Genomic DNA, 26852 nt, shown 5'->3' on the forward strand with positions numbered 1-26852 from the left:
AGCGATGATGCCGGGATGGGAGGGATGGTACCCGGATGGCGAGGAGGAGGAAGCGAAGGGGGGGACAGTAAAGGGCGCCTGAACAGAGGGCGCAGAGGGCGCAGAGCCAAAGGGCGCCTGGCCAGAGGGCACAGAGCCAAAGGGCGCCTGGCCAGAAGGCGCAGAGCCAAAGGGCGCCTGGCCAGAGGGCACAGAGCCAAAGGGCGCCTGGCCAGAGGGCGCAGAGCCAAAGGGCGCCTGGCCAGAGGGCGCAGAGCCAAAGGGCGCCTGGCCAGAGGGCGCAGAGCCAAAGGGCGCCTGGCCAGAGGGCGCAGAGCCAAAGGGTGCTTGGCCAGATGGCGCAGAGCCAAAGGGCGCCTGGCCAGAGGGCGCAGAGCCAAAGGGCGCTTGGCCAGATGGCGCAGAGCCAAAGGGCGCCTGGCCAGAGGGCGCAGAGCCAAAGGGCGCTTGGCCAGATGGCGCAGAGCCAAAGGGCGCCTGGCCAGAGGGCGCAGAGTTGAAGGGCGCCTGGCCAGAGGGCGCAGAGCCAAAGGACGCCTGGCCAGAGGGCGCAGGGACGAAGGGCGCCTGACCAGAGGTCTGGGCACCTTGGGTGAGAGCGAAGAAGTTAGCAGCGTGATCAGTTCCAGGGCGTGATGAGACGGTCTTGACGGATAGAGCAGGGTTTGTCCCCATGATGGAGAGGAGCTCGTCATACCACGGGAACGTATGTAGTACTTGCGCTGTAATTTTTATTAGTTTAATCTGATTAAATATAAATATAAAAAACATACCGTGCAGATTTTGAGCGACGTCGTTTGGCATGACGCCGGCACCCGTCGAGTTTAATTTGTCGTGACATTCACGAAACCTTTTTTTGAGACTGGAGGGAATGTTAGTACACATGTGAATCGATACGAAAAATCGTACCTCATGATATGATTGTTGGTCGAGTCGCGAAACTTATCCGGCACCTCAGCGTATTGCGCCGCATAGTTAGGATCAGCCTGGAAAACATGGCGGGCGACGACAGAGCAAACCGAGAGTTTATCCTTGCCCGATGGGCGATCACCCTCGGTATGCGATTGTTTCCCGTCCGAAAAGAACAGAACTCGGCAGTCTGCTGGATGGTTGCGGAGGTACTCGATAACCCTCTGGGTGCGAGAGGGGTCCGCCTGCCACTGCACGACGAGCTTGGGTGCCTGGGCAGCATGATCGTTACCTCGAGTACTCCGAGATTTTCCTCGGCCACGGGTGACGGGTCCTTGGTTGTAGTCCATAGATTTGGGCTGCAAACACTTGAGGCGTGCAGAACGACGAGGACGTGGTGGTCGAATGACAGGCATAGTTTTCGAAGTCCGAAACTATGCCGATGTGCCGCATGTCCTATGCGTGTTGTTCCTGCCTGAATTGTCAGTTTCTAACCGAAGTTACCGAGCTTTACCGAGCTTTACCGAAAATTCCCATTTTACTCTGAGTACCATTAATGTCGGGGGCCAATCCACAAACGCGGCGTTGGTCAATCAGCATAAACGGGAACAACAAATATTGGAATGAATTGGAGCGCTAGTACTAGTCAGTGTCTTCGTTCTTCCCCAAGACAGCGGAACATGGACATACCTGAACCCACAAGCTCCAGCCTAGTGAAAACACTCCAATTCAGGAATACAATAACGAGAATGGCAGCTGTCCAGCCCTTTGTTTGTGTCCAAAGCAACAGACTCAGTGGTCTCCATGATGCCATCTGACAGCGAAGGCTAGGGTCCCTAAACGACGACACTGGTACTGAAGACTGAACCAAATGGAGGTGCGCGCCCGCGGCTGTTTTCGTCGATTGGAGACTGCATTGCATCATTTGCATGTTGGTTAAAATAAATATAGATATAGATACGGGTTCTCTAATGAAATTTCTGGGTACACTAGTGTTGCCGTCGAGGCGAGTTAAACTCGAGGTGAAATCAATTCGGTTCGAAAACGACCAAAGTCAGAAAGTGCGGGATCTGGCCAGTCTGCGTGAGGTCTATACAGACAAGTCACAGACTCAGTGTTAAAGTCTGGTCTGCCAGCCAGCAGTTGTCCGGAAAGTGCCGGGAAGTCTATGGTTGTCTGCCCGCTGTATTATGTCATAATTTACTGTCAGTCCCCCGCCATCCCGCCATCAGCCTCTCCCGCCATTTCACGTTGCCCGCCGTGCCTACAGACAACATATCATCGACTACAGCTCTACAGTCGCCAAGTATTCCAGGTGCCATGCCCCCCAGACTTTGAGGCGGAGTCTGCGCAGACTTAACACAGACCGGCCATTTCCTACATGCCCTCACCAAAGTTGTTTCAACTCGAAACTCCGATTTGAATCGAGTTGCACCTCGTTGGGTTCGAGATTTACGAACGATTTGGTGTACTTCATTCCATACATCGTAATCCCCTGTGAATGGCCCCAGGCCCATATGAATATCATTACAATGAGCTGCAGAGTACTCGACATAGCTGCCACTCCAACATCGAAGGAACTTTCTAGATTTTTGCTCGGTCATTCTTGGAATTGGGACTTAGGCTGGAACTATTACGGTTGGTGAAAAAATTTAGTATATCATGATAGCTCACAACTTGCAAGCAATGTTGTTAATTCCATGTCGTCGCAGCAGAATCCTGGCCTGTGGACACATCCTTATCTCAGTCCTGAACTACCCTTACACTTGAGCTTGAATTCTCGCCAAAGCACGCTATCTCCACTTCAAACTCCAAATGGATCCTTCGAATCACTTCGGAACATTTCACTAGGTTCACTAACTCCTGTGCCCAGTGTGAATAGTGATGAAGACTTCTCGCATTACCATCCAGTGCCGCAGGTTCCGTCTGCGCAAGATCTTCACTCGACATATGGGACATACAACCCTCAATTGATGCAGTCCATGCCTTCGATGCAACTACTGTCTACTGAACATTCGAGTTTCCAACCAGCCGTCGACTGGGTCCATAAGCACTCAGCATCTCCGAGTATGGTGATGTAGATCATCCTGGAAGAGCAATGATACATTGAACCCGTCCCTTGGATAGAAAACCGATTGGAAGTGCACGGTGTCCCGAACGTTTGACTACTTGCCATGAGTCTTGTCGCGGTGAGTAACAGAGCGTTGTGGTCTTACATCTCGTAATTTTGAACCACACGGAGACGGAAGAATAGGAGGTGCCAGTGTAGCCAGCAATCACATAATGTAGGCCGGCTAGGTAACACTATGAGACTGGAAGTGCGTTCGAATCACCGGGAACCCAGGAAGACCATGCGATTCATGCAGCAGCTTTGATCAACGTGGCATTTTGCCTCGTCACAACCGCGTCACGGCTGTGTCAAAACGACTACATCCATGAAAACCTGCTAGTAGTGGATGGGATAGGTTTTGCCTAATTCTTGTCGTGCAGTATTGTCCGGTGAGGCATACCCATTTTGCCAAACACTTTTGTGGTAATATAAAAGCCCATATTCTTACTGTCACTGGCAGTGTCCACCCTGCCTCAAATAAATCATTCGAGCACCTCAGCAGATCATACCACTTCAAACGGACAATGCGTCCCCTCGCCCTTGCCTTTATTGTTGTGTTGACAGCATCTAGTATAATGTCTGTCACAGCAAAGCAACCGTCGTGTAGTGAGCGGACCAGTTGTACGAAAAGGATACTGACTGTTGCGATAAAACCGATGTTTGCGAGGCAAATATATGCAATCCCGATTCCCGACCAAGACCCCCCCACCCTGAGAACAAACCGATTTGCACGTAGCGACACACTAGTGAGTGTTTCCGCCTTCGTAATAGTGCTGTTGATCGAACAATGCGTAGAACACTGCTGGTTGAGAAATGAATAGAAGCGATATTGGATGGAATCAGTACATGATATGAGTGTATCTGCGGCGGCCACTGTTCGGTTTGGGGTAAACAAAGCACCATAGGCCAAACCGACCACCAAGGACGGTGGAACATCAGTTCTGCATATGAGCCGCGAATCCCTATGGAAAGCCTCGCTGACAGCACAGAATTAGGTAGGAGATCCAGCTTTACGAAAGACAACATTTCAAATCTCAAATCTCATAGGCCGTAGCACTGAAAGAGCTTCATTCCCACCTGCTGGGATGATGCAAAGTGCGTTAGAAAGAACAATTTCCTTCTGACTCAAGGTCCGGCTAGTTCATGCGCTACCAAATTGAAAAATTTCGAGCGTTGGTAGTCGTTAGACTCACAGGCAATCGGTCATCTAGCATCAGCAATTAGAAGCTTCAAAGGCTGCATGAACGAGTTTACATCAAGGCGAAAGGAAAGTGGTAATATTGTTGACGGAATTTTCAGCTAACCCTTTGAACCTGTACTGCCTTAAACAAGTGATGTGTAACTCCCACAAGGTGAAACATGCCAGGTAGCTCGAGTACGTTCTCTGCGATTCTACAGTGTATCCTGATGAGTTAGTTCCGTGTTTGCCTTCTCTGTGGTACAGAGAACGAGAATCAGACGAAATTCAGGTAGTTTATCGCAAAGCAAGGGAACTTGCGCAATAAAATAGCCCCGTTGATCTATGTGACAGCATCTATGGGATTTGGCAGAAGGACCACATTCGGCGATCAAGTTCGTGCAAAGATTGACAAAACCCTAGTGTCGTCAAACACGGGCATTAATATCGATATAAATGGAGAATTTTGGATGATTCTCGACCACGGTGGGCGTCTAGAAAAAGACAAATCATTAGCATGAAAATTTGTCCACTGCTAGTCGTTGAATGCACACCAATCCAACACATGCCGTTTCCCAACAAACGTGTCCCGCTTCATATGATGGGCGAATGTGAAATTCATCTTTCACGACGGGTTCTAAAGCCACGCATCGCAGGGCACCACGTCACCTAGCAGGGATAGCAAGGTAAGTGAATTCATTTGGATTGATAGCAAATAATAAACCAAGGACCGAAGGCTGTGTACGAACGTCAGCATCAATCGACACGTTAGACTGCCATTCGTCCTTAGGGAACTGAAGCGCAGATACTGTACCCTAGTTAGATCGACGTGGACGACGGATGTATTGCGTACCTTATCCCAGGTGTGAAAAGGGTGGAGCAGCAAAAAAGAACTTGCAATAATAGAGAGCGCTGGCAATGTCCTGAGAATGTGGCGGCATAGCTTTATCCGTGTTGCCCCCCACAGCCTGTAACACCTCACCAGACGCAACTTCTACATCCGTCAGATTATTTCATACCTGTCGATGTGCCATCTACCTGCTAATATGACACGAGGTATGCTCTTTGGAAACACGGGGGATCAGTGCCGCGTACCAGTACAAGTTGATCTATCTTGCTGATCAAGTGCCTGAGGCAATCCACACCATCTGAGAATCTTCAAACGACCACAGTTCTCAAATTCTGGATGAGGACGTGTGTTTTCCATCTCTATGCCCTTAGGTCCCAGCGAATTTCAGGCTTTTGGTATCAGAGATCGCCGGCGAAGACCCGAAGATATGGCTTTGTCCGTGACACCTTTGCCAAGCTCGTGTCAGGTTTGCTTCCAAGACAAGATGTCAACGTGCTGCAGGTTCCTGCCGAGGTGACACGACGAACTTCATCCGAGAAGGTACCAGACTACGATTGAAGAGACGTATCAAATCTGCCTCTAATCCCCGTTTCTCTTTGGCTGTCCTTAAATTCATCCATTGGCTCCAATAATGAATATTAGTGGGACACGGCACACCTTTTTCTCGGAACTTTGCCTACAACATGACCGTGTTTCGTTTTCCCTTCATACCAACGCAGCTGACCTTGGTGTTTCAACTTTCACGATATAAAACGCATTTCAAAAAATCATTGGATGCGGCGAGGCCAGCCTGATCTATCTTGCCGATAAGGTGTGACTCCTCAGGCCATTCATAAAACCTGGGAATTGTCGTACGACTTCAGTTCATTCGGAACACAGTGTAAAAATTTCATGCCTACTGCGTGCTCCATACCATCAGGTTCTAGTGAATTTCAGGTACAGCCCTTAATGAACAGAAGAAACACATGTGAGAATATTACAGATATAGCCACGATAGATGTCCTTTGATCATGAATCGCGTTACTGTGCATGGAACGCAGTGCGTATTTGCTATGATCCCCGGCTCACAAAAAGCAGCGCGGTTGAGTGTGAGGGGAGATTGCCTTTCTTCTATCGCGACATGCTCTGCCTGCCCGAGTTAGATCGCAGTTCAGATGAATTTTCCTCAGCAGGACTAAATTGAAGGACAGCAGTTGTTCCTTCACATAGACGACAGTGGCGTGGGGGGATGCCCACGCCAGGACCTGACTTAGAGCATGTTAGTGCTGCATACAAATACCAGGGAACGCCACCTTGAGTAGATTCGAGCTTAAATGCGAACATTTCTAATGAAACCGTAGCAAAGAGAAGCGACGTACAAGTAAAAGTATACAGTAGAGCGGGCATGAGCACGACTATTCGTTTGGATGTGATTTGTGCACTGACTGTCTTCGCATTTCGAACCCTAGCTAGTATAATTTCAGATGTTGATAAGTTTTTACAGATTCAGAAGGTGGACGTATTTGTGCAAGAGGATGGAGAATGCCGGAACCCAAAACGCCAAACAGCGCCATACCTCTGGAGTCTGGACTGCTGGTATAATGCAGATCCAAATTCCGTACTTGTATGACTGGTTGCCGTCGTATCTTCGTTTAATTTCTATATCCTGAATATCTCCATTGACAGGGATCCACATTCTCCAATATCGCTGGCGCCGAGCAGGACGATGCTGGCGCACTCAGAGTCCCTGAAACAACAAAAAGGCCAGGTTTATCACTCAGCGACCTACCTGCGTCGTCCATCGGGCAGTTTTTAGTTTGACACTGGTGAAACTCTTATCATGATTGGTTATCATTATGAGCGCTTCTCACGTAAGCTCCAGGCGTGCGTTTTCCGAACAGTCTGGGGCACATGTTCAAAACCTGGGGAAAATACTGGTATATTATAAGCTCACTGCCCGCTCATCACTCCGTTTACAACTATCGGCCACTCCACTCTTGGCCTACCTAGTCCTCGATTATCATGGCAAACTATTATGACGAGATCCCGCTGAAGCTCATCGAATGGATATTGAAGCAGCAGATGTTTTGGGTAGCTACGGCTGCGCTGCAGGGAGATGGGCATGTCAATGTCTCTCCCAAGGGCACTGCGAATTGTTTCCACGTCGAGAGTCCTACCAGAGTTTGGTATGAGGACCTTACGGGTAGTGGTATGTAACCTTTCTTATCTTACTTGGCGAGATTTCTTCGTTGTTCAGGGTCGGCGTACATTCTGCAAGGTTTTACTCCAAGACTCGTATTCTGATCCGTATGGTTTCCAGGTGTCGAGACGATTTCGCACATGCGCCAGCCCGGAAACGGTCGTATTACGATTCTCTTCAATGCGTTCGAAGGACCCCCTAGAATCCTCCGGTTGTGGGGAAAAGGTAAGCATATTCTCTCCATCTATCCTGCATCCTACCCATTCCTACGTCCTTTCTCGCTTTCAAATCCCAAACTCCAGTCTCACTGACCCATCATAGGCACCGTGTACGAATTCGGCACGCCAGAATACAACGACTTCATTCCCCTGTCCGACCGCAAAGCCGGCTCGCGCGCGATCATCGTCATCGATGTACAGAGAGTCGGAACGGTTTGTTCCTGTATTTCTTTCACGTAATGCCCAATTAAACTAAACTTCCTGTCTTCTAGTCATGCGGTTACGGCGTCCCATTTTACAAATACGAGACCCAGCGTACGCTCCTCGAGCGTTGGTGTGACTCGATGGAAATTTTTGATCGTGATGGCGAAACTCGTCAATCCCCTCCCCCCTATGAATCCGAGGCCCCCGTAAAAGACCCGCGTGGGATTAAAGCGTGGTGGACTGCTGAGAATCTCGAGAGTTTCGACGGCCTTCCGGGCCTACAATCCGCACACGACAGCAGCATCTTGCCCATCAACACATTCGACAAAAAGGCCTCGCATCGTAGTATTGGTCAGATCAGGGCTGCCACCGAGACAAAGGCTACAGGGAAAGGTGCCAATGCCAACGCCAAGTCGAATTCGAGGGAAACAATGAGACTGTTGATGGCTTTTGGAGCAGGGGTCATGATGACGGTGGGTTATGTGAAGTTCGCTGCTTCACGTGTCCCGGTGTCTTTGAGAGTGTGACGTAGAAATAGTTCCACGTACGGAATATATTCTCAAGATAGTTAGAGCAATTATGTGCGTTCTCAAACTTGTTTCATCATCTCGTCATAAGGCAGAAAATCAAAAACTCCAAGCCAATTTGATTACGTCAGGGAATTTGAAAAACATAAAACATGGCGGCATGGAATATAGACGAATGTAATCACAAAGCTGACATTCCAGAAGAGTAACAGAGCGTTACTCTTTCTCATAACGTGATGCATATCATTGAAGGGGATGACTGAAGAAACAAACTGACTTCTTCATATATCTTCCGGATAACGACATACATCATTATCATCACCGACAACAGGTCCTTATTCTACGCCGGCCATGAACCTGAGAGAAAGAGCAGATATGTATGAGCACCATATCCACGTATGTAGTCAAGTAACGCGCTGTACATTGAACAGGCACAAAGGTAATGGCCTCATGAACGTGTACCCAATCATGATGCTATTCGGACTTCCAAATACACCGGTGCCCGGAGAAACGACGCGAACACTGTGTTGACCATCCACGAACCTGGGAATAATGTATATGGGACTCGATTCACTGAGATCCGGCTCCGTCAGGCATTAAGCAAGGCACACAAGGTCAATATTTGGTGGAGTGAGACCAGGTGAGACCGGTAGACATGTATATTTCATACGTGTCTGGAATATTAATGTTTCCCCCCTACGTTGCAAGTTGTGACAATAGCCGGTCCAGGGAAAGAGCGCCAAGCGCGAGTAATAATGTGCATGTTCCATCTAAAATCTAAGCGAGATATCAGTTCCTTGAAATGTTGTTCTACTTAATATTGTGGTATGTACCTGGATCCTGGGTTCCTGCAGGCTTAATTGTATCGCGCCACAGGTTTGACTCGCCGACTATCCCGGGGTGTGGGACCTGGTCTGCAGAGGGCGGCGGCGATTATGCCAACTTGAACAGCATGAAATGAAGCAACGGAGAATACGAAGAGCTACTAGAGCTGTGAATTCGGGCATGCGTGGGCGCGCGCGTATTGCAGTGGCAGTGCATGCTTGTCCTGCCAGGTGTGCAGATCGGCATAGTGAAATTCTAGCCTTTAGGCCTTAGGTATTGAATATCGACGGAGCCGCTGTGCAGCACGGTCCGCGCGCAAGAAATTTTAGGCGGTTTGCGTCCAACTCATGGCTTTCAGCCTGACCACGAGGAACACACGTCGTGATGGTGGCGTGAAAAAAGCGCCTCAAAGTACCCAGTGCTTGGCTTGTAAGGCACAGGTGTTAAAGGCAACGAGAGAAGCAACCAGGCAACTTCATATGTGAAATTTGAGTCTGTTGGAAACAGGTGGAATGAGCATGGAAGAGCTTCGAAGGTGGGTTGGGAAAGGGCAAGGGAGCAATAGGCGATATCGTTAACCAGGTACATAGTACATACAAGGATTGTTCCTGCCGCGGTAGAATTAGCTAATTGATTCGGAGGGCTCTGAGCATAGTTCGGTTTACCTCCAAATAACCAAGACCGTAGACCGTAGACTTACCTTACCTTGTGAACTTCTGCCACAGCCTGCCACGCGTATGAATTTGCTAGGTGGCACGGCGCGTGATCCTGAGACCCGGGATTGAATAATTGACCAAGTGTGATAGCACTGTCAGGCACGGAGCTACTCATGGCATGTGAACTTTCAGTCATTGTCTCTGGGCCCGAAATCCCATTTAAGCTGCATAAATAAACCAACACTTTTTACAGAATACTGATCATATCCGCCCCCCGAACTTTATTCAAGCTCTCATGAAGCTCTCACCACTCTTCTTTGTCCTCGCCTCTGCTTGTACCGTGTTGGCTACACCCATGGTTAGTCTATCTGCTTGTATGAGAAATTTATTATTCGGTACTAATCTGTCCTCCGCACAGCCGGTGGAAACTGGTTTGGTAGCAAGAAATCCAATGGTATGTAATCTGTGATCCTCATCTTCTATGTGCGTTCATTTACCCTATCGACCCAAAGCCTACTCCTCCAGACTGGAGGCGAGCTCCCCAGCAAACTGCAGACTGGAAACGGGAGGTGGATCACCATCATCTTGCCCGACAGACTCCTCCAGACTGGTAAACACTCAATACCACAGTGATGAACGGGAAAGACCTTGTATACATCTACCCAATTCATCACTCTCCTTTGTTTTTCCCGTATTCAATCTGTGAGTTAGTTCATCGTATGATTCGTATCGTTCGCCTCCCACTCACTTATCGTTGTCTCTCCCTTGAATCTAGTCTTACAGAAACTCATCTTAAAATCTTGGTCTCGTTTTGCAGTACTATTAATCGATCTGGACATTTTGCGTTATTCATAGAAAAGGGCGGGCTAATTGTGGTGTGGGTTACTACGGAGTAATCTGTGTACTCTTAGGTGGTAGGCGACAGGGACGGACGCTCTTGTACCACGGTTGTACGAGGAGTCGTATTAACCTGGCAATTGTACAACGGCGGTCTACAGATAGCTTGTAACCTTCCCAGATATTGGATCAAATTTGATCAATGCCGATTCTCATCACTCCCGCTGACTCTAAGGCACCTCTGTCCCAACTTAAATATGCATGAGAAACGATCAGCTTTCGATATTCAAAATCAACCACTCAGGATGACGCGCTGCCTCCGGCCACGGGCAAATTAAGCTCATGGATCATCAGAACTCCGAGATTGTAGGACCAAGGATCTACAGCGCAGTTCAAGGTACAGCTAGCCTCACTTTGACAAAAAGCTGCGCCCCCTGTCAGGTTATTTCATGCGCCAAACACGGGCAACCACCACAAAACCAGTGACCGCAACCAGTAGCTGTGTCATCTGACATCGTTGGCCTGAGGCACTGATTGATGATATTAATGAACATTGATGCAGCACACGAGGACACGACAAAAATATGCGGTGCCCCTATGCGTACCATGACGACATCAATATGGACCATGAGCTATTTTATTAAAGCCTCCACTCTCTCTAAATGAATTATCTTCCGTGCTAACTTTGTCTTGCAGTCACGAATTCAACATTTAAGCGCTGTGTTGGCCGAGTGAGCCTGGGACCCTCGGCTCTGGGACCGCGTGGACGACACCAAGAGAAAAAGCGGAGTGCAATGCCAGTGATTACTGTAACAGAACGCAATATCAGTGGTCATGGCAAGTCTATCAAAAGACAAGGATACCGTCCGCTCGACACGTGGCATAGATCTCCAAGCGATAAAGAACCGAGACTCTAGAAGTGAGTCCACGCAGGTGGCACCCGTCTCATCCAATTTACAACAGCAACGCGACAGTCCAGGGGGCATCCGATGTGTTTAGTCGAAATCAGTAGTTCCACCTTGCAAGTCGCCTGCCACGGAACACCGGATCGAAAACAAACGTTCGAGTCTTCCTTTGCAATGCGCGACGGTCCATTCGCCATCCGATCTCGGTTGCGGAATCTAGATTTTATATTCTTATCCGTGGTATGTCTTTATTCCGACCGTGTAGTTTCATGGCCTTGTCGGAGCGGCATCCATCATAAGCTCAATTTCTATTCCTGTGCACTGATTATTATTATGTAAACGCTTGAAGCATGGGAACTTTTGAGTACCTTATAGTTATTCCATACACCATGACCACTGTTCCGTCGGCAAGTCAGTGGGGATCCCCTATTGCGAGCAAGAGAGCACTTCTCGTACATGGTGGAAATTCGTCTTCGCACACGTTCCACCGTGTTGCATCGATGCTTGCGGCCAAAGGCGGGTCTTCTTCGCTTGAGTATTTTTACAGCGCTTATCAATGCATGATAATATCATAGGATACTTGGTCGTTGCTCCTAACCTTCTTGGACATGCTCTCAGGAGGCCTGGAGTTGATTTTCGAGTCCAGACATTGGCTGACGACCTCTTGCCCTACCTTCAGGCTGCTGAGTATGATATAGTCATCGGCCACTCAATAGGCGGACTCGTAGTATTATCGCTTCTGAAGTACCTGCCGAGAACCAGGCCCGTCTCAGTGGTTCTCATCGATACATCCGTGGAGTTAAGTGCGGAGCAGATGGCAGTAGTTCGGAAACCCAAGGTACCTAACGATGTCCGAGCCAGACCTAACCCCACAGTAGAAGATTACGTGGCATCGAATCCTCTATGGACAAGAGAGGATGCTATTTGGAGATCGTTGGGGATCCAGATTGGTAGAGCGACCAACTACGATGATCACATGGATGTCAGTGTTTGCGAATAACACTCCTGACTCGGAATCAACGATACTGATACTTTGGATTGCTACAGGGTAACATGCCATGGTCGTTCTCGCATTTGTTCGCAGACAGGCCTGCTGCTGCCAAATTGACGATTCTGATCGCAGATCCGCAATCTCAGGCTAATGGTGCTTTGAAGCTGGAGGCTGTCGCAAAATTCAAGGAGGTCAGAGTAGTGATTGTTCCGAATGTCTCGCACTGGATACATCATGAATTTCCGGAAGTGATCGTTGAAGAGGCGCTAAGGAATATCGGCGAAGAGCGAGGCGATGGCCCGTAAGAACGTTTACCTTCCCGGAATATCGTGCCATTCCATTCCTCGGCTCCCACGTCAGCGGAAGAAGATCATGTTCGCTACCAGCTCTTGCAACCTTAATTTTATCGTAATGGCGGTCCCGCGCCGCTGCAAATTGGTGCTGGCATGATTGAATTTAGCAACCAAACCTAGATGCACTTACGAACAACAATACCTGGTATATATAAAATAAAATCGAATAAATGCACTGATTGTCGGACATTGAGAATCTGTGCGGCTTCGCGGCAAGTAGAAGTGTAACCAAAAATATACCATACAAGGGAGCAGTGAGCAAGTGAGAAAAACGGCATGAGAATCGACGAGAATTATCAACTTTGTAGCTGCGCTGGCAGGGTCAATGCAGCTTCAAATGATGAAGCGACGAGTGAGATATTGCGATAAGAGACAGATGATTTACTGTGGTTATGGAGAAGAGAATTGTTGATGCTCCCCGGCAGGTTATGGTACAATGACCGTAATCAAATGAATACGCTCCTGCAGGTTCTGCCAAAATTTGTGCGATCTGACAGCGATAACAATTGATCAGAATCGTGTCCACAAGTGTATGCAGCATATAAAAGTTGGCCATCGTCCTACAGTGTTCCCCCGTCCTCAGAGATGTCATTCAAGGACCCGCTCAGAAGATTCTATATTACCTCACACAAAAAATGTGTTTATCCTTCCTCGCTGTCGTTATTGCTTTGACAGCTCTGTGTTTGTCAGTGCATAAAACACCAAGTGGCAACCTTACCAAGTACCAGACTTTGATTATTGCTGCAAAAGGCTTGGTTTGTCTCGATGATCCTGTGAGTATGAGCAGGTTGCTGTACAACCAGAATTCAACCACATGACTCATCTGCATGCCTAAGGGTGGAGGTGACAGCTGCCGAAAAGTCGAATGATGCAGATTTCTGCGTTGACATGGATGATGAATTTTGCGTGAGTATGAGCAGGTCGCTGTGCAACCAGGAGTCAACCATATGACTTACCAGTGCGCGGCGCCTCAGAATGGACGTATGATCTACGTGCAGTTTGAAAATTGAGCTGACAGTCGAAGCAGGCCATCGCAATAGTGACGTTTATGCTTTCGCTTTGGTATCATACTTCAAGGTGCAATATCTAGTTCGGAGACAACCAGTACAGTAATTTATGGATGTCTGTACTTATCTGAAAATAATCGAGTGTGCCTAGTCTTGCTCGTGGTCCACTAAGCTGGAGTTTGAGAAATTGTCAAAATGAGCGATCATTGCTTGATGATTAATATTGAGAGGCCGCACGAAGATGGAACGCACTGCGTAGACAATCTTGAATCTGTTCGTCTAACGTTGGCCTTGTGGACTAGCGTGTGGATCTCTCTTTGTGTCATGGAGCCAACGAGACACCACTTCGTTGCCAAACGTGATTCTTGACAAACATGTCGTTCTCTGGTATGCAGTCGAAGTTCAAGGTCATACGGGAGCGCGCGTTATGATGAGAGTGAGAAAAGGGGGTGACAAAGATAAAGACAGAGAAGATTAATATTACTGCCCAGTGATTGACATCAAAAGGTAGTGTAGGACTCGGTGAGAGTTTGAGAGTGGTTCTCCTCACTGAGCGAGCGTTGGATGGGATGAGGGTATTAATCATCAATACAAACGCAAGGATACTCAGTGAGGATCTCCAGCCCGCACAATAGACAAACTTCCCTGGCATTAGCATTCATCAGGAAAAACCTCCCACGTTAAATTTCACCTAAATATTCAAACTCGGTCGTAAAACAGTTGAATTATAGGCAGGAAATATTTGTAGTAACCCTCAGTGAAACTGATTCAAATAACGGTCAAATATTGAATGAGGTTTGAAGAAGAAGAACGGAGATCCAGAACAGTACTCAGTACTGTGTTGACATACCTGCAGACTCACCATTACTCTTTCTGTTGTCTTTGCTTCTTGGTGCTCACTACTTTCGTCAACGCTGTTCTTTGTCTCCGAGGAAGTATAGGGTCATCGGGGTATGCCATGGAATTGTCGTGGGTGTAGAGCGAGTTGTGACCATATATAACTACTATTCCAGGTATCCGATTCGTCGAAGCGCATGCCAAGAATAAGAATGTGTATCAACTTCTTCGCTGTGCGGCAGTTGCAGGATCACCAGCCTACCGATGATATTAGTAGGCGAATTGGGGTACTATCTAGACATAAGGGAGCAACGAGTAAGTGAGAAAGATATCGACCGAGTACATATCGAAAGTATCGTCGAGAATGAGCATCAACTTGAACTTCTCAACTTTGTCGCTGCACTGGCAGGGTTATTGCAGATTCGAATGATGAAGCGATGAATGGGAGATTGGAATAAGAGATCGGAGATAAGAGCGTTCTGTGATTACAAAGAAGAGAATTGTCGATGCTTGCCAGCAGTACTCCGTTGGAAATTGTGCAGCCCGAGCGGCACGTCACGACAGTAAGTCATATTTTTGCTTTCGCTTTGGTATCATGGCTGATGGTGTAATACCTAGTAAGCGTTGCACGATGCCACTGTGAAGTCATTGCGGAAGAAGATTTCACTTCCACAGCAGATTGCATTTGTTCATGTAGGCGTTCCGTAGTACACTTTTATTTCGACCATATAGTTCTATGCTTGGAGCGGTGTCCATCATAAGCTCAAATTCCATTCCTGTACACTGCAGCTGATTATTAAACACAACTTGACGCTTGAAGCATGGGAACTTCTGAGTACCTTATAGTTATTCATAACACCATGGGCTACGCATCGGCAACAGTCCCGTCTGCAAGTCAGTGGGGATCCCCTATTGCAAGTAAGAGAGCACTCCTTATACATGGGTTAAATTCGTCTTCGCACACGTTCCACCGTGTTGCATCGATGCTTGCAGTCAAAGGTGGATCTTCTGCGCTTAAGTATTTTTACAGCGCTTATCGATGTATGATAATATCATAGGATACTTGGTCGTTGCTCCTAACCTTCTTGGACATGCTCTCAGGATGTCTGGAGTCGACTTTCGAGCCCAGACATTGGCTGACGACCTCTTGCCCTACCTTCAGGCTGCTGAGTATGACATAGTCATTGGCCACTCAATGGGTGGGGCTGTGGTATTATCACTTCTCAAGTACCTGCCCAAGACCAGGCCTACTTCAGTAGTTCTCGTCGATTCATCCGTGGAGTTGACTGCAGACCAGATGGCGGTTCGGAGGGCCAAGGTTTCTAACGATGTCCGAGTCAAACCTAACCCCACAATAGAAGATTATATGGCATCGAATCCTCTATGGACGAGAGAGGATGCCATTTGGAGATCGTTGGGGACCCAGATCGCCAGAGCAACCAACTACGATGATCATATGGATGTCAGTGTCTGCGAGTAACACTCCTGAATCAGCGATACTAATAGTTTGAATTGCTACAGGGCAACGTACCATGGTCATTCTCGCATTTGTTCGCAGACAGGCCTCCTGCTGCCGCATTGACGGTTTTGATCGCAGATCCGCGATGTAATGGTGCTTTGAAGCTGGAGACTGTTGCGAAATTCAAGGACGTCAGAGCAGTGATTGTTCCAAATACCTCGCACTGGGTACAGTTTGAATTCCCGGAAGTGATTGTTGAAGAGGCGCTGAGAAACGTCGAAGGATAAGACAATGAACTTGAAAGACTTTTACGTTGCAAATGTCATGCCATTATACATTTACATAATAGAAAAGCACACATTTCAAGTAGCGCTCAGCTTCAATGTTCGTCCCATCCCAATGTTTCTGCATGTAAAAATTGAGATCGAGCTGTCCGAGCATCGTACCAGTACATGAACATACGACTCGAATGACCGATCAACGCTACCTCGAGGATTTCATCCAAGTCATGCTCTCGTTGCGGGCTTGCTACTATATAAAGGCAGCAGACAAACCGGTGAGTTCTGGTCAACTTTTATCCCTCGTATTTGATCATGAACCGTGTCAGACAACAGCCTTACAGTAGCGAGCTATGATATATGACTCCTGAATCCTTGCGATCCCGATCATCGTGGAGTCTTAAGTTCTGAACCCAAATGGTACCCTGCAATGTCTGGCATGGAGCCAGCTGCCAGTGTGTCTTCCGACGAATCTGAACCCCTTACAACGTAGCCAACCGACTCAGAGGAGCTCAACCCCCAAAATCTGATTTCGAAGCACCAATTCGCAGGACGTGGCAAGACTTGTTTTCTTACACGACAACATCTACATCGTGAATGGAATGGTTTCGACGACGACACGATGCAAGTGGAACTCCAACACATAACCTCTTGTCAGGAATCATGGAAAAGCAAGGGGGGAAGGTGTGTACTAGTGCTTTCTCCGGACGGCAAGACGATTGCATGCGGGAGAAGTGATGAAACGAAACACGGACTGAAAGATGATGCAAGATGCTTGGATGGTCAGTGCGTTACGGCCAAATATGATCACTCTCGTGGTTTTCCAGCGGAACTCCAAAGGGCAGAAAGTGGAGAAGCGGAGGCGGTGACGAAACAGAATGGTGTGTCTACTCTTGCATATTCACCGTCGGACAACTCAAACACAATTTGCATTTGAGACAAGAAGACAGGGGAACTGGTTGGTAGTGCCATACGATAACTTTTTCGAGGTAAACCTCGTGTTTTGTCATGCAAAGGCAGTGTTGATGATAATCATCCATATCATTTTTGGCACCATCTGGATCCTCTTATCGTCCCCGGTGTCCCCTTCCCATTATCCGCTTCTGGAACATCTTGACCGCTCATCGGCGCTTCTAGATAGCAAGAGAGCTTATTACGCAACGACACCTCGAGCGCAGTCTGTTCGGCGTCACACAGGACCGAGGCCCGTAACAGTTTCCGCCGGAATTAAAAAAACAAGGAAGCAGTCTACTAGGTGTTCCTCGTTTCCCTGTATACATGACCGAACCTACAGAAGCGATGGCTTGCACGTCACCCTGAGAGCACCACTGATGCTCAGACTAGTCAGTCATCAACCACAGCTCAGTCGGATTCTGCAGCGTAGCCACACTTGATGTCGCAGCCACGTCTCCCCCAGACACCGGCGGCAATACAACGCCCTGCTCAAGAAGATTGCTATGACTATGGTTGTTGGGACAGCTATTCCCTTACTCTCTGGTGCATCCCTTATCGCCCCTTCGCATTGGTTCCTCCACACAGCCTGTCGCCTCATGATATCAACTTGGCAGGTACTTTTTGTTGTTCCTATGTCCCGATCTGTTTTCCACGACTTTACTCGACTACCGCTCGTTTGTCAAGATCTCATTGTTTGTCTGGGTATTTATCCCACAGTTTTCATGCTACCCCTAGAATATGCATGCGGCTGATGCTCCGCTTGGTAGATTTACATAAGATGATTTTATATTCCAAGGTATCAAGCATGCACCAAATCCATGCATCTTCACTCTCGAGATGTTTTATCCATACTGCAGGACGCAAACATGATGCTTGTGACTTCGCACTGGCGTTTTGAAATGCCACGCCGCCCGAACAAAGATTCACGGAACATGTACGATGAGCCAAAAATGGTGGATAGAACTGTGTCGGCTGACTTCATCTTCAAACCAGGGTAGGCATAGTGTGAACAATCATGAGATATGCAGCAGCCCAAGTACTTCTATAAGATGTAGACATCAAAAGTGAGATCTCAGAAGATATTGTCATGGACACAGAGCAGCCTGCTGCACCCCACGCCTGAGCCATGACCAGCCATGTGCGATGCGACGACAGTGTGTTTGGGCACAAATACTGCCGCAGGCCGTATGCATGAATTTATCGGAATAGTAAAGATTGGTGTATATTGCATTATGGAATGAGCCATACATTGACACCATCGATGAGGAAGATAGTTTTGAGGATGGGCAATTGTCAATTGGAGGCAAAGCTAAGATCTGAGAGGCATGTGTCCGACCTGCTTCATGGGTGCAAATAGTGACGAGAGTGCAATGCTGTAGAGTCCTCCAAAAGAATCACACACTTTCGGCGGGAAGCCTGCTGGCAACTGCACTGATATGATTCTGGGATCCCGTAGTAAGACTGCAAGCACTGAAATGAACCCTGATACCTGATGTGTGCGGCAGACGCTCCCCTATCTCGCTGACAACGTGCTCAATATTTGCCCGGTAGTGTGGTGATTTCTTGGGCTTTCACAAAGAAATCGCTCCACTGCTACCATGGTCAGGGTGATATAAGAATTGAAGGTCGTCGTAGACAAAAGAAAGGGACTTACACGATCTATTCTCGCAGAGACGGTCGCAGAGAATGAAAGTTGCGCTTGTCTCGATGAGCGCCTCATGGACATAAACAGCCTGCAACCGAGTGGCGATCACCAACACGTTTCGAAGGTGCGCTGCCGAGAAACTCCAAAAGACAAGAGTTCGTCTTCCCTTTCATACTCTTTCAAATACCAGCATCCCTTACAGCTTCTCACCATTCCGCAAATTCCTGATGATTACGCCTGTATTTTCTGCAGCACATTCTTCTCGATGGGAAAACGTAAGCGACGACAACCGTCGTCGCCCGCGTCGTAAACGAACACGACTATCAGATGGATCGGAGGACCAGACAGAGACAGACGTTGACGTTGATTATCATGATGAACCTTCACCTGCACCGCGCAGAGTGAAGCCTTTGCCTGCCCATGTGCATGGCAATCATCGTCAACAGTCCGACGGAGAGCTCCCTCCCACACAAACATCTACAAAAGAAAGTTCGCACGGTCAGTACATACCGGCGGGTGACGTGGCCACGGCTTGCAAGTTTAGACCTTCTCATATACCACCACATACACCCAGATTCTGCAAAAATGGCGGTAAAAACGCATGCCTGGATTACCTTTTGGTTTGTCCTCACTGCACCTGTCGTCCTCTGGGACGCGGGATACTGTTTCATGCGGTACGTATCCTTACCTTTGTCTCATGCTCTCACTTTAACGGGATCATGCAAGTCCACGATCCATGCTTGGGGGAGACCTCCACTGGATCTGGAAACCGTACGAAATTTACCAGAATATTGATTATGTGAGTGCACTTCCCTAGCAAATTACGTGCTGTCATCGACGGCCTTCACCAGGTTTATGGTATTAAAGCTCTAGAGGAGAATAATGGGTTCACAAACGCACAATGTGCGTGTCTTTGGTGCTGAATTACCCCGGCTCACCGACTCCCCCCTTTAGCTTTCCTCAATATCGTCGAGACATTCATGAGTCTCGCATACGTGTACTTGGCACATATCTCGGGCTGGTCCCCTGCCCCCCTCATCGGGTTTGTAACAGCGAGCATGACGTTGTCTAAAACAGTTCTATACTGGGCACAGGAGTACTATTGCGGCTTCTGTGCCATCGGACACAACACCGTGTCCGATCTAATCATATACTGGATCATACCCAACGGGTACGTGTGTTCGTTTTTTATTAGTTTGACAGGTCATAACGGGTCTTTTCGGTGTAGATTATGGATCGTTGTCCCTAGTTTAATTGTCGTGAGACTAGGGAAGGATCTCGCTGCCTCGCTCCACGTTGCAGAGCGCGCTGCAACCAAGACTGCTTCTGGAAAGCAGAAATGATGGATTCCCCAGACTATCGGATCCGGGACGAAGATGGTTTATTTACAGTTATAACCTATCGGTTTATGTACGCCTGATTGTGGTATCTATTGTTCTGGAATGGACTTGGCTTATTGCTTGCGTTTTTTTGCTGTAATTCAGTCCGGAGTTCGTCGCGTGGGTCACGCCAGGTGATCCCTCCCTTGCGATCAAGAGGATTTATCCTTCACACGTCTCTGATGATGATCGCACTTTGTCCTTTTGGATGGGGAATGTCCTCTCTCCAGCACCCGATCGCGGCCTTGTTGTTTTGCTCCTGATCACCCGTGCATCATTAGCATAACGACAGGCGAATGCAGTATGATATAATACATACGGGTCAAGCCACCGCTCTAGCTCAAAGGTACTCATGCTATTTATGCGAGCTTTTCTCGCATCCTCAGTGGCGAGACGAGATGCGGCCAAATGGATTCCACGGAATCGCCAGTGTACATGAAGATTCTTCGCTTATTTGGGGTTCTCCCCGAGGACGAAAGGATCCTACAGGATCATGCGTGTACAAGGATAATAATATTCCACGTTTCATTCCACATTGTGTTACATTCAATAACTATACATACACCAAAGAAATAAAAAGTCCGGAGAGATGCCTCACTTAATATGTCACAAAACAAAAACGAAAAGATCGAGTGGCGCAATTTCAGAAGTATGAGACAGCGACGATGACAACAACACAACAGGCAACAGGAAAGATGAAACAGCCCAATGCCAGAAAGGTGAGCGTGAGGTATGCGGTGTGTTCAATAAGTACAGATGAGTGGACATCTGTTGCTGTTGTGAGAAACCAGGCTAAGAAAATGAAATACTTCGTTTGCGTGTTTGTTTGATGCGCGCGGTCGATCGAGGGCTTGCTTCTTGTGAGCCTATACCAGGAGGGAATCAATCCATCTCCATGTCCATTTCCATACCATCCCATTGTTCTTGAGACTTCTTCTGCAGCATGCCCGGGCCAATACCCTCCTCCTCAACCTCCTCAGGCACGCTGAATGATAATACAGCATCCTCTTCCTCGGATTTCCACCTGAACCGTGTGCCGCTCACCCGCCCGTGGATGTGCATATTCGCAGTTGCGATGTCATCAACTTCGGCAAGCTCGCCGTCGTCGCTTGAGTGAGAAGAAGCAGACATCGAACGCACAGACGAGCGTGGGTGGGACCATCCCGAACGTGAAAGGGATGCAGAGGCGGACGGGAGTGACGAAATGCCGTAAAACGAGGATGAGGTTGGCGAGCCCCAAGACTCTGAGTGCACGCTAACAGAGCCAAGAGCCAACAGGTTCCTTGCGTCGGCATCTGTAGGAGCGGCAGGGACTGGCACTGGGGAGCTTGGCGCACGCGAGTTCGGGGTGGTAGGTACGCCCAGGAGGCCTGGACGCAGCTGTGTGATGCCACCTGGGCCGGTGGCTTGGGAAATGGAGTAGTCGTGTAGACGTGGTCCGGTTGAGCCTGCGCGGCCCGAGCTGCTGAGGGCGGAAGTCGCCGGAACAGAGCTGGATATCGGTTTCGAAGGAGACGAAGGGCTAGATCCTTCGTGTGCGCTCCCGGGAGCGGGAGGCGGGACTATGCCGCCAGAGAGAAAGGTAGGCCAAAGGGAGCGATCTTCGGGAAGTGATGTCCCGGTTGTAGACGAGGGTGAAAGATGCGACAATATGGCGGCAGCCTAGGAAAATTTCGTCAGCACCTTTGTCAGCTGTCAAGCCAGGAGTAATGACCTCCAACAATTGGACTTGCTGATGTTTGCTAAGTACAAACTTGGAGGCTTCACGCCATTGGGGTGTATGTTCCCACCGATGTTTGATGAGACAAGAAGGATGCCGGTAGACCTGAGGCTCGTGGTCAATTTCTACTTGAACAGTTCAAGGCACGAAAAAGCTACCTTCGAGCAGCTCTCGCACGTAAATATCGTGCCGCGCTTCTTTCCGTTCTTTGCGATACCGCCGCTCGTACCCAGACTGCTATGAGTAGGAAGCGATGCCGACAATTCATTGTCGTCAAAGCTCCCGCCTTGTAGTGCAGCATCAGACCCCTGCACCACAGTAATGTGATCAGGTACATCAAGGATACTTCGGGATACCGCGTTCAGGGAAGTGCCGTGATGGATATTACTGCTCGGAGGCGAAGAGGAAAGAGACAGGGTGGCAAGTGAGGATAAAGCCGTGCTCTGTAGGGACGCTGGTCTAGATGCCAAATTTGTGATGAAATTCGGATTAAAGCAACGACAGCACATAAGGTGGGGGAGAAGAACTATAGGATATGGGGAAGCCAAATGTAGAACTTACAAAGGTCGTGTAGCTGCATCTCGCGCATCACTCAGTCTCCTTCTGGTCTTGCCAGTTGACGACAGGCGGCGGTGCTTGGGACCAAAGTTGGTCCCAGATACTACCGTGACAAAGATTGGTAAATACTTTGCACCGCAACATCCCACATCATCGTACCATGCAATGGTTGGACAATTATGTCCACAGACTTTGATACGGATATTGGCGAAGCACTCGCGGCAGCAACAGAGAGGGAAAGTAGACTCAGGTTTGAGCGATCATTCTGGTAGCATTTGAGTGAGTTTTGCCTCGTGGAGACAGCATAACGTGGAATGACGATTGACTCACGGAATTTGGGGAACTTGCTGGTGATGGAGAGCTGGAATCCGAGGTACAAGACATGATAGGATTTACAAGGACTAATACAAGCTCATGACAGAACAGAGACAAGGGAACACGATGTTCACAGATTGGCGCAATAGTCTCGCATATGTGCCACGAAATTTCAACGTCCGCCAAAAATTTGTTCCCAAAGGGTCCAGCGACTGGGCGCTCACTACTGCGCAACAAAGGCTACAACGCCGACAGTCCTTACAAAGTGCTGAAGTGCCTTAATCGGTCATCCCTCTCTGTAGAGTTACAAGTCTATATAAGCTATATCCTGGGGTTGATCTGCCAACAAGTAGTAGACATCCATATCTGGCTCGAATCGGCATTCCTTCCGACCCGCACCAAAATAGCGACCGCGGAACTTTATTGCATAAGGACCTAATAGGCTTGTATGGCACATGATCCAAAGGCCAGCCGGACTCCAGGCTATCCAAATCTAGCATACGGCAAACGATATGCACGACAGACGATGAAACCATGTGCTGAACAAAGTTTTCTGGACTACAATGGGAATCATGTGGTTGTGCCTTGTTTGTCGGCAGCTTTGGATGCTAACAAACCACAACAACGCCCGTAACAAAAACAAATATATCTTTAGCAGCAACTGGTTTCGATCCAGTGACCTCAGGGTTATGAGCCCTGCACGCTTCCACTGCGTCATGCTGCTGTCTGTTTCATAGCCAGCAATGGCCTAATCGATGGTCTGGGCATATCTATAGTTCCGAGTTCAACGCGGCAACCTCCCTGAATTAATCACGAGTAGAACTTTCGAAACACCCATATACATACATCAGATTTCTGAATCATTGTTGCATGTAATACCACAAATTCACTCTTCTCCCGCACTTCCAATATGCAATTCACAAACCTTGTCCTGGCCTGGACACACGTTATCTTACGACTTGCAGTTGAACTCGATATACAGCTATCTCGAAGATAGGCGATGTAATCGGCGGCGGCGAGTTAGATACGCACAGCTCCAGAAGTATAGAACAATTGAAATGGAGGAATCGCTATCAATTGCATTATAACAGCACCAAAACACTGCATTGACGGAGCGCTCAATTGCTACTATAACTAATAAAGCTATTCTTGTTCTTCACCGCAAGGAACTTCTATCAAGCTAGACTAGATAACGCAATTGAGAGATACGGGCAGCTTGAGCCATGTTACAGCACTTCAAACCTTTGCAAAACTTCTCATTCGCACGGCACAGCACAAAACCCTCAATCCAAGTCATCCAGCACGATGGCAGTGGTGCTAAATCGGACGAACAAAGAGCGAATAGCATCAATAGCAGATGCGGAGCAGCAGGAACAACACATGCGGCAAGTTTTGAAATAAATCATTTGTGTTGGAATATTCATGTCCAATGAAAATCTATGAACGGTTCGACGACATTAAACACAGCAAAGAGAAAGGCACATAGGCGAGGCACAAAAGCAAGCAATGCATGAGCCGCATGTATGGAAGCCTAGGACTTGCGCATACGTACCCCCTTTTCACAAGCCACGAGATGCCCAAATCATTGCACTCTAAGCGCATTTCGTATCTTTGGTACACCCCGTTGCACCCACTCCGAGGGTGACACGCGTTCCTCTGTATCCGAACTTGCGAAAAGGAGGTCGTTCTCCTCGGAGAACGCCCACACACTAGGGTCAGGTGCAGGCATCGCCATGATAGCGCGAAGTTCCTTGCCTGCATGGGGGTGTCAGTGGCGGTCCTGCGCGAGTGCAAGCGTTCTTACGTATTATGTTCTGTACGAAGTGATCCATGTTCTGAAATTAAAGTTTGTCAATATCAAATTACCTGAGCATGTCCGAGGCAGCGATTGACCGGACAGCACGTACCAGATCATTTTTGTCATATCCTGGGTGGATTAGGCGCATCGATATTGAGTATGCCGGACACGGGCCCCGTTATCATGGAACAGAACTTACCAAAGGGATCTGGGAAGGTACGTTGTGTCGGATGATACAAAGTGATGAAATTACATCACGCACTTTCGATCTCCTCGCCGGCAACGAGGAAGCCAAAGAAGATAAAACTCTATTTTATAAGATAAGCGTTGAACGATAGGGAGATGCGACTCCGGGCAGGCGTGCGATGTGATGGCAATGATCCTATCAGGACTTACCGCGAGAACAGTGGCAGGGATCGTGACCCATTTCAATGTTAACCAGATCTGGAATGGCTATAATTGTGGAGGTCAATGGCTGCTGCATGGGAGAGGACAGATCCTCCGTACCAAAGCCAAACAATATACAACAGTGACTAGCCACAAATGAATGGAATATCTATGCTAAAATGAGTTCCCCGCGAGAGCCATGATGTCAGGGCTTACGAAAATGGTATTGGGGTAGTGAGGATCCTTTCCAGACCAGTTAGAGCATCTACAAGCTGGGTAATTGTAGCGAGTAAAACAGCTGCGGGTTCAATAATAAGAAGTCTGTACATTTGGGGACAGCGGTGAACGGACTGGTAGTTGGTGCATCGACAACCTTGCGAGATTGCAGGGCAGAGACGTAAGAACCCTAAGGTACCAGATTCAGATCTTGAAATACAGAACGTTATGGAAAATACCAACCAAATACAACGAGATTTCTAGAGGAATGTTGGACAAATGTTGACTGCGCATCGTGGCTCTCCGTCTCGCCGCCCTTCTTCCTTTCACAATATCCCCGTTCTTACGCAGCCCATCCTTAGTCAGCATCCGGACCAGTAACGAGAATGGGAAGAAATCTAGCAGCGAGTACTTGGGAGGATTCATAGCAGGGAATAGGTCAACGGGGGCCGTAGAAAATTTGACGCCTCTTTGGGGACGCCTGTCGGTGTGGAGTGTCTTTTCCGTCGCAAAAGTCGCATCCCGGAGCGAAGGTGTAGGAGCGGTAGTCGGAAGCGGAAGTTCACCCGGAGCCGGTGTTCTCCTCGTGAGTGATCCATGGAAGTGCCCCGAATGTGGTGATGCAGGAACACCATCACTCGTGAGACTTGTTCGATCGAGATCGACGGACGAAGGGATTGTCGGCGGAAACGGATACTTAGGAAGGAATTTAACCAAGTAATACAGATCCTCATAGTAGATGCCGTCTTCGCCACGCAAATAATGCTTAACGGCGACGGCGAATGCTTCGAGCAGGTTTACGACGGATGTCTTCTCGATCAGAGTCTTCGCTTTGTATTCCTCCTTCTGCTGGTCTGTGAGTGCCTGAGCACTCGGATACGCGTTGTCTATAAGCGGGAGATCAACCATCATCGAAGATAGCCACGAGGCCAATGTGTACCTGGTACGTGTAGCCACACGGTGCGAGCAAAGGTACGGCTTCCAAGCACAATCTGTGACCAAAGCCTTCGTCCCTCATTGTAACGTTCGAAACTGGAAGTAGTCCTGTAGGAAATGACAAAACCAAGGACAGTACCAAATCTAGACAAGAGCTGTAAATGACCCTGGCATCTCCGAGTATGAGGAGTGAGACATACACGGTGATAAGAGTTGGCTGCAATGCTAAGTTATGGCCGTTATAGTTGATCACACAGATAGCAGTCGACCAAGCACCAAAGAAGATTAGGATGTGCCAGCATCTGAAGAGGGCTATGGCCAACAACGCATTCCCAAACAAAGACCAGGTATTAGACGGTCCTAGTGCATCCGAAGAACTTGAATGATGAATCTGAGCGCCCTGGTAATTGAAGGACATGAGAACCTGTCAGTACACCACACCCACGATGGGAGGAGTGAAACAAGAATGAGAAGCGGCATCGCATCGGGGAGCCCGGTATCGACGGGCCTCCAAGCTTCAGGGTGGATTACGGTGATTACGGGGCCTGTACATCACTTTTTATCATAATATTTGATTTTAGCGACGAAAATTTGGACATGTTCTGCAAGTAATTGTCATGCA

General features: G+C 48.4%; 7 protein-coding genes and 1 non-coding gene across 8 annotated transcripts; 5 read left to right on the top strand and 3 right to left on the bottom strand.

Annotated features, from left to right (window-relative positions):
• Nucleotides 1–6627: 6627 nt before the first annotated feature.
• F5891DRAFT_1054377 (uncharacterized protein) lies at nucleotides 6628–8291 on the top strand. The gene is made up of 5 exons (XM_041362618.1): nucleotides 6628–6851; nucleotides 6908–7234; nucleotides 7346–7450; nucleotides 7547–7656; nucleotides 7716–8291. Exons 2-5 carry the CDS (start codon nucleotides 7048–7050, stop codon nucleotides 8172–8174), a joined length of 861 nt encoding a protein of 286 aa, XP_041221920.1. The 5' UTR covers nucleotides 6628–6851; nucleotides 6908–7047; the 3' UTR covers nucleotides 8175–8291.
• A 3495-nt stretch (nucleotides 8292–11786) lies between these two features.
• On the top strand, nucleotides 11787–12734 carry F5891DRAFT_1247312 (Alpha/Beta hydrolase protein; the record flags this gene model as incomplete). Its single annotated transcript, XM_041369832.1, has 3 exons — nucleotides 11787–11932; nucleotides 12016–12379; nucleotides 12445–12734. 3 exons carry the CDS (start codon nucleotides 11787–11789, stop codon nucleotides 12691–12693), a joined length of 759 nt encoding a protein of 252 aa, XP_041221921.1. The 3' UTR covers nucleotides 12694–12734.
• A 2711-nt stretch (nucleotides 12735–15445) lies between these two features.
• F5891DRAFT_1280724 (Alpha/Beta hydrolase protein) lies at nucleotides 15446–16371 on the top strand (the record flags this gene model as incomplete). The annotated part of the gene is made up of 3 exons (XM_041370432.1): nucleotides 15446–15584; nucleotides 15644–16047; nucleotides 16107–16371. The coding sequence occupies 3 exons, from the start codon at nucleotides 15446–15448 to the stop codon at nucleotides 16329–16331; spliced, it is 768 nt and encodes a 255-aa protein (XP_041221922.1). The 3' UTR covers nucleotides 16332–16371.
• Nucleotides 16372–17084: 713 nt separating this feature from the next.
• Nucleotides 17085–17856, top strand: F5891DRAFT_599449 (uncharacterized protein). Its single transcript, XM_041372422.1, has one exon. The coding sequence runs from the start codon at nucleotides 17201–17203 to the stop codon at nucleotides 17714–17716; it is 516 nt and encodes a 171-aa protein (XP_041221923.1). The 5' UTR covers nucleotides 17085–17200; the 3' UTR covers nucleotides 17717–17856.
• A 1650-nt stretch (nucleotides 17857–19506) lies between these two features.
• F5891DRAFT_1130308 (uncharacterized protein) lies at nucleotides 19507–20264 on the top strand (the record flags this gene model as incomplete). The annotated part of the gene is made up of 5 exons (XM_041364507.1): nucleotides 19507–19595; nucleotides 19648–19720; nucleotides 19773–19824; nucleotides 19876–20092; nucleotides 20150–20264. 5 exons carry the CDS (start codon nucleotides 19507–19509, stop codon nucleotides 20262–20264), a joined length of 546 nt encoding a protein of 181 aa, XP_041221924.1.
• Nucleotides 20265–20808: 544 nt separating this feature from the next.
• F5891DRAFT_1054417 (uncharacterized protein) lies at nucleotides 20809–23146 on the bottom strand. The gene is made up of 6 exons (XM_041362619.1): nucleotides 22909–23146; nucleotides 22738–22843; nucleotides 22582–22681; nucleotides 22179–22479; nucleotides 22015–22125; nucleotides 20809–21962 (listed from the first exon to the last, which is right to left on the bottom strand). The coding sequence occupies exons 1-6, from the start codon at nucleotides 22960–22962 to the stop codon at nucleotides 21183–21185; spliced, it is 1452 nt and encodes a 483-aa protein (XP_041221925.1). The 5' UTR covers nucleotides 22963–23146; the 3' UTR covers nucleotides 20809–21182.
• A 399-nt stretch (nucleotides 23147–23545) lies between these two features.
• On the bottom strand, nucleotides 23546–23617 carry F5891DRAFT_t99. The gene has a single exon. It is a non-coding gene; the product is annotated as a tRNA-Met (tRNA).
• Nucleotides 23618–24458: 841 nt separating this feature from the next.
• On the bottom strand, nucleotides 24459–26790 carry F5891DRAFT_599741 (Bestrophin, RFP-TM, chloride channel-domain-containing protein). Its single transcript, XM_041372423.1, has 12 exons — nucleotides 26431–26790; nucleotides 26235–26374; nucleotides 25538–26181; nucleotides 25430–25484; nucleotides 25295–25376; nucleotides 25199–25247; nucleotides 25088–25144; nucleotides 24954–24999; nucleotides 24891–24899; nucleotides 24801–24820; nucleotides 24698–24728; nucleotides 24459–24648 (listed from the first exon to the last, which is right to left on the bottom strand). The coding sequence occupies exons 1-12, from the start codon at nucleotides 26646–26648 to the stop codon at nucleotides 24476–24478; spliced, it is 1524 nt and encodes a 507-aa protein (XP_041221926.1). The 5' UTR covers nucleotides 26649–26790; the 3' UTR covers nucleotides 24459–24475.
• Nucleotides 26791–26852: the final 62 nt, after the last annotated feature.

Source organism: Suillus fuscotomentosus, assembly GCF_016647785.1.
Source record: "Suillus fuscotomentosus strain FC203 chromosome Unknown F5891scaffold_56, whole genome shotgun sequence".
Classification (NCBI taxonomy): domain Eukaryota; kingdom Fungi; phylum Basidiomycota; class Agaricomycetes; order Boletales; family Suillaceae; genus Suillus; species Suillus fuscotomentosus.